The following is a 6,334-nucleotide window of genomic DNA, read 5'->3' as shown; positions in this document are numbered from 1 at the left end:
TAATGCTAGTGTCGGGACCTTCGCGTCCCTCCCCTTGTTAAAAAAAAAACTGAGGCTATACCTGCAACTTTTTCCCAAGACAATGTGTAAACTTTCAAAAGGAAGTTTCATACCATCGTTCGCCCCACATATTTTACTTACTCCAAGCACGTGAAATATGTAATATACTCCCCCCCGTCTCGGTGCTTATGACACACAAAAAATTCCGATATTTCCTCAATGCTTAAGGCGCGGATGGTTGTGGATCGCTAATCCCTCAAATTTGCTCCCTGCTTTCTCGTTCCCCCTCCTTAAAACCTGGTCGCATTAACCCATGACCCTGAAAAGCGGTTGGTGTGGCCCGAGAAACGAGGAGGTCCAGCGAAAATGAGGAGTCTAACGCGTGCGGAAGATGCGCTAATCGCACGAGCATGCAGGGGCAAACGCGAAAACTAACGGTTACTTTCTCTCACACCAGTCTTACCTTAATAAAGGTGCAAATTTTATTGCGCCCTAAGCAATGATGAGATGGAGGGAGTAGTGATGGGAGAGTGAACTCATCACCCACTCCAAACCGTATAGGCAAGTAATATTAATGGCAGTGTGAAGTCACTACCATATAGGCTAAAAAGATAAAAATAAATTGATAAAATAATGTAGATCTGTAAAAGAATATTCAGTCAAACATATTCTTATAATTCCTACGCTAAGAATTTGCTTCAGGTTTTATAGATGTGCTCTAAAATTCTCTACTCCCGATCATTGAACCAGAAACTAAAAGAGTTTGGATAAACTGTTTATTGTGTCTACTCGCGACTCGCGAGAGCAATAAAATCTCCCGGCTCAGTATCTAGTCTGACTCTAGAAGCCAAAGTCGCTCCTCTTTCCCGTTCTAGCTTCCGCCGTTCCCGTACCTTAGCGTCACCGCCGCCGCCTCGATCCCGCCCCGTGCTCCCCGTCTCACACGCGTCGCCGCCGCTATCGCCGTTCCCCGTCTTCCTCGCCCCCCGGAACATCGCGCGTGTTTCTGCTGCTGTCTCAATCCGTCGCAGTCTTTGGCCGTTGGTCCCTCCTTTGAGTTTGAGGTATGAGCTAGGTTGTTTGTTATCGTCCAGCAGCGAGCGATTCTCTTAGTAAATCAATCCCACTAGGAGGGAGGGGACCTTCACAAGTTCTGGGTGTGCCGGTGCACACCCGGCACACCATCTAGATCCGCCCTTGGGTGCAGATTAATTATTTCGTGTTAACAGATTTTGACACCACGAATCTACACCCTCTATAACTCTAAAATATCTTTACTCGAAAACATCTAAAATATCTGTTACTACATAAAATTGTGGAAAAATTATAATAACACTGGCAGATGCAATTTCTATTTGCAACTTTGGTGTTAGTTAAGTCTACCTAGTACAATATTTAGAATGTTACCAATTAACTTCGCTTTTTTCCCCCTTTGGTTGCATATGTGTATGTTTTTGTAGATCAATTCTTAGGCGGACATGCATTTTGCAAATGTCGGGCTCTAATCAGATGGCTTCAGATGGTAAATTTGGAAAAGGTAATATTTTAGCTTTTAGGTACTAGTTTAATTCTTCTTCATTGTATACGAACAATGGGAATTCATACTAATGTTATGGCATAGCATGTTGGGCAGATTAGAAAACCATTCACTGTATAGAAATTGAGTGATACATATATAGTACTCCCTCCGTTCCTTGATATAAGCCATATAATTTTTGAGAAAAATTCCAAAATATAAGATATATTGCGTTCTATCACTTGTATGGAGATTTTTTTTTCAAATTTTATTATGTTTACTTATCAAATGTGAACTCCTCTAGTTTCTCAGGTCAATTAGTCAGAAGTAATCTTGGCCAAATCTGCTCTAGCTTTGCCTCCAAATGTGTTCTTTAATATTCATGCCAAAAATTATACGGCTTATATTTAGGATCGGAGGGAGTATATAGGAATAAAAGAAAAAGATTGAGTTATTGTGCTTTTGATTTGTTTGTAAGGCATGAAGTGTGACCATTTATTGTCCATGGCCATGGGTTTTACTCACTTGCCTCCTACGTTGGTATATCTCTTTCATAAATGTTATAGTGAAGTCACGCTTGATAAATGCGAATCCGAAGTCATCTTTTATATTATCTGAATATTCTAACACTAGAAAAACAATCTAGGTGAGCACATGTTAAATTTGCTAACCTTTTGAGTTCAAGCATGATTATGTTGCTTTCATTTGATGACCTGGATAGTACTGAAAGTTTAGTTTGTCCAGAAGAACATCTCTGTCAGTAATGTCTCCCTGCAACTCAACTAAATCCGCTCCGTCATGCTCATAGCATGACTGCTCACACTTCATCTCACCTATTATATTTTGTTTTGAGTAGATAAGTTTGTGAGTGGCATATGCTTACAAGTTAACAGTATCAACCATGCTGAACTATTTCCAGCTCATGTGATTTCTTATATAGGTCAAATGTTCATTATTAAATAAGTATTTTTGTGTTATGTATGTGAAATATTAAGTTTAGACCTACGTAACACCTTGTACAACAAAGCGTGTCCACCTTCGCTGCTGAACTGATTCTGTTCAGAGGCTTCTATCCTTTGTCAGTTCTGGCCCGAAGGACCGATCTTAGTTATTGCTTACAAATGCTGTTTGCTAAAAAGAAGTCTCAGCTCTTGACACACTGAGTTTCGGTGTATTTCAGGTCCTCGAGAACTCACTTGGTGCTCGTTGATTTAATTAGCCGCTACGAAGCTACTTGAACCATCACGGTTTCTTTTGTAAGAAACCGTTGCCGCTGGCTATCTCAGATACAAATTATCTTCACAATGTTGTGGGTGATACTGAAATCCGTAAAGGAGAAGGAATGGAGATAGATCAACTCATTCGGAATCCGGACATGAGGGAGAAGAAGACTGCTTATATTCAACCCTTCGACATGGAAACACTAGGACATGCATTTCAGTTGCGAGAAACAGCGCCGGTAGATTTGCCCTCGGTAGGATATCCCAATAGAACATTTACTTATTTTGCTACATTCACTCCTTGTTTCAACACTCTTGCATTCACCAGGCTGAAAAAGGTACTCCAACTATATCGGGGAAATCCAAGGTTAAGTCCAGAGACAAAGTCAAGAAGCATAAAAAGCACAAGGAGAAAGACAAGGACAAGGAACAGAAGAAGCACAAACATCGCCATAAGGATCGGAGTAAAGATAAGGAAAAAGATAAAGACAAAGACAAAGAAAAGAAGAAGGATAAGAGTTTGCATCATGATTTGGGAGCTGACCATTCCAAAAAACATCATGAGAAGGTAGTCCCATTTATTCTAAATGCTCAAAATTGAGCAGATTGGCTCAGATTTCGCTATGCTCTAAATTTCCACGTCTTTTTTATAGAAGAGGAAGCATGAAGGAATTGAAAATTTGCCGGATGTACGTAACAACAAAAAAAGTAAGGTAGCATTGACTCAGTATTTAATTATTGCAGTGGAATGTTTCCTTCAATAACACTTTTGTCTTTGTTACCGTTCCTTGTTGATATATGACAGCACAAAAGCGCAAAACTCGGTGAATTGGGCAATGGACTTCTTTTGGCATCGGATGTGACAACTTTATTTCCGTGTTAGTTCTCGCAATGTGACTCCATGTTTTATGCTGTTAATGGGTGGCTCTGAAGGTCTTTTTTGTCACTAGCACTTCAAATGGAGGTATCTGTCCTTGAATTTTCATCAGATGTTATTTGATTGAATTTTGTGTCCGGGATCACTTGATATACGTAATGATGAATGCATGGCTTGAGTATCTTGGCTTGTGTTAAGTTTTGATTTGATTTTTTTACATGTCTTTTGCTAGTGAAGTTATGCCATTTTATTACATGAATATATAGTTCCCTTTTTATTGCATCTTTCGGTGTCGGAACTAAGGTCACATTTTCTCCGCCATCTTTCAATATTTATATACCCTGATTGTGAGTTTTATTAAATATGACTCAGTCGTTCTGAATCTATAATGGTAAAGTCAGTTCTCATTAGAACTTTGGCCAATTTACTGTACATATCAGCGCATAGTCAAGTTATTGGACATGCTAATGTGGTGGTTGATGATTGTGTCCTTGAGTTGTGTATGCTGGGTGCTGTGGGTATAAGTTGCTAACCTCCCATCAGTTGTAAGTGACCAGTTAAATATCTCGAGGGGTAATTAAACATCTATTGGTTCTAGTTTATGGCCAGTTTCTACCTTCTAGTGAAACCCGGGGACAGCTTTAGGCCTTTTTGGTACTAGAGTTTTTATGGAGATTAGTGGAGATAATCCCCACAAAGCCCCAAATCTGTACTTACTTCTAAAACCATGTTTGGTACTAGAGTATTGGTCTAGTTTAATTCCCACTTGTCCCCACTTTTCTCCAAATCATAGTCTATTTTCCTCAATCCCCGATACTTTACCCTTACCTAGTGGATTGGGGATTGGGATTTTGTGGGGATTGGGTGAAAGTAGGGGTTTCACCCTATCCCCTGGGGATTATCCCCACCTAATCCCCACAAAACCACTAGTACCAGACAAGGCCTTAAGGGGTTCTTTTGTGATGTCAACATTGGGTATGAGCACCTATATATGTTGTCATAAAAGGCGGAAACAGACCACAGTTTGGATGTGTGCACTAGATCCTTTCTGAAGTCACTCAGCCCTGTTTTGCTCCACTTTGGCAAAACCTTGATTGGAGCGCTTTAGATGACTTTATGTAACTTACTAATTTGTACTACAGCACATAGTGGTTAGTGTAATACATGCTGTTGTATTCGGAAACAAAGATGTTGACTTCAAATGTGATTTTCTGTAGACTAAAAATAATCACATAACTTGGTTAGATTCTGGCTGTTGAATTTGAATTAGAAATAAACAAATAGTGATGCACAAACTCTCAAGCATTACAAAATGGCGACTCTGGGGTACTTTTGATCCTTTTTTTAGGCTTTCTTGTTTTTGCAGTAGTAAGGTATAATTATCATCTTTGAGCCTTTACATATATTTGATAATGCTAGTTGTTCATTTATTAATCAGATCCGCAGGGAGTTACTGGTAGCATGTACCGTCTGGATAATCATCTAATGCATATTTTTTTTATTGGTATGATGCAGTTAATACAGATGGAATTTCCTTTATCAAGTTGCTGCAGTTAAAAGGGATGCCACTAGTCAAGACTACCTTATGCCATGAATCAATTCTAGGGAAACTTGAGCTTGTCATATGGAATTATTCAACCCTTTTATTTATGTCAGTTTACACCCGTTAGCAATTCTTTACCCTATCCTGTAATTCAAACAGAAAAAAGGCTTAATGTCAAAGCCACATGATCTGACTATGTACAACTGGGACACCTTATCAGACACATACATGATCCAGCAAATTCAGTTGTGGTGATGAAAGAAACCCAAGTAGCGGTGTCCTGTGTACCAAACATCTTATTTCGTAACAATCAATTTTTATTGATGAATTAAGTAAGGCTGCCAGATTGACCATGGAAATCTGTGATTAAACTGGGTTCTTGCATTTCCTTTTTTGGTGGCCCATCTATCATGGACCGAATAATACAAGGTGAAGCGTATAGTTCTCTAAAGATCAGGGTTATTAGTACTTTTTGTCAGTATCAGAAATGTAGCATCACATCATAGGATCTTTCCTTTTTTACAATTATATCGTAGTATCTTTTTGAGGAAAATTACAGCATAGTATCTAATTAGTTTGTAGATTTGGTGCACATCAGTGCTCTCAGTTTTTAAAATATTTGAAAATTGCACATCTACGTTTCAAAAATCGTCATATTTATTTTCTGAATACATACATATGTCTTGAATATTCTTGCAAAATTTCGGTAGAAATTGCGTTGTATTTTGTGCTACAGGAAATTTTTTTTTGGCTAGGTATGTAGATATTTTGTTAGAAATTTGTTTTTTTATATCTCAAAATACAACATAATTTTCTCCAATTTTTTTTACTGTACCTTTAAAATGTTTATATTTATATGGGTATTTAATTCCAATTTAAATATCTAAACAATATAATTTAAAAAAAATAGGAGCACTGGTGCTCATGTGCAAGGCCTAATTTGTTTTTTGAGAATTGTTTCGAAATGGCCTAATGGGATGATGGAGTTCTCCAGCCCAACTAACGGTTTTATTTGGTGGGGGCCTCCCTTGAGATACAAATGGGCTGGAAGGCCGAGTCAGTATATATGGTAATCTGTCTTTCTATTGGGCCTATTCCTTGAGGCGTTTAGCCTCTGTTGAAGCTCTTGCAGCTGACAGACGGATATGGACTTCTATGAGGTGGCGAAGAGTATCACG

General features: G+C 38.6%; 1 protein-coding gene across 1 annotated transcript; it reads left to right on the top strand.

Moving 5' to 3' along the window:
- The first annotated feature begins 857 nt into the window (after positions 1-857).
- Positions 858-5,497, top strand: LOC124702585 (mediator of RNA polymerase II transcription subunit 19a-like). The gene is given in 9 exon segments (XM_047234740.1): positions 858-1,064; positions 1,461-1,537; positions 2,697-2,719; positions 2,722-2,745; positions 2,748-2,990; positions 3,065-3,304; positions 3,390-3,444; positions 3,542-3,700; positions 5,129-5,497. Coding segments are annotated over 7 exon segments (654 nt in total). The 5' UTR covers positions 858-1,064; positions 1,461-1,491; the 3' UTR covers positions 3,565-3,700; positions 5,129-5,497.
- Positions 5,498-6,334: the final 837 nt, after the last annotated feature.

Source organism: Lolium rigidum, chromosome 3, assembly GCF_022539505.1.
Source record: "Lolium rigidum isolate FL_2022 chromosome 3, APGP_CSIRO_Lrig_0.1, whole genome shotgun sequence".
NCBI lineage: Eukaryota > Viridiplantae > Streptophyta > Magnoliopsida > Poales > Poaceae > Lolium > Lolium rigidum.
Note: the sequence above shows the minus strand (reverse complement) of the source record. Positions and strands in the feature narration are given on the sequence as shown.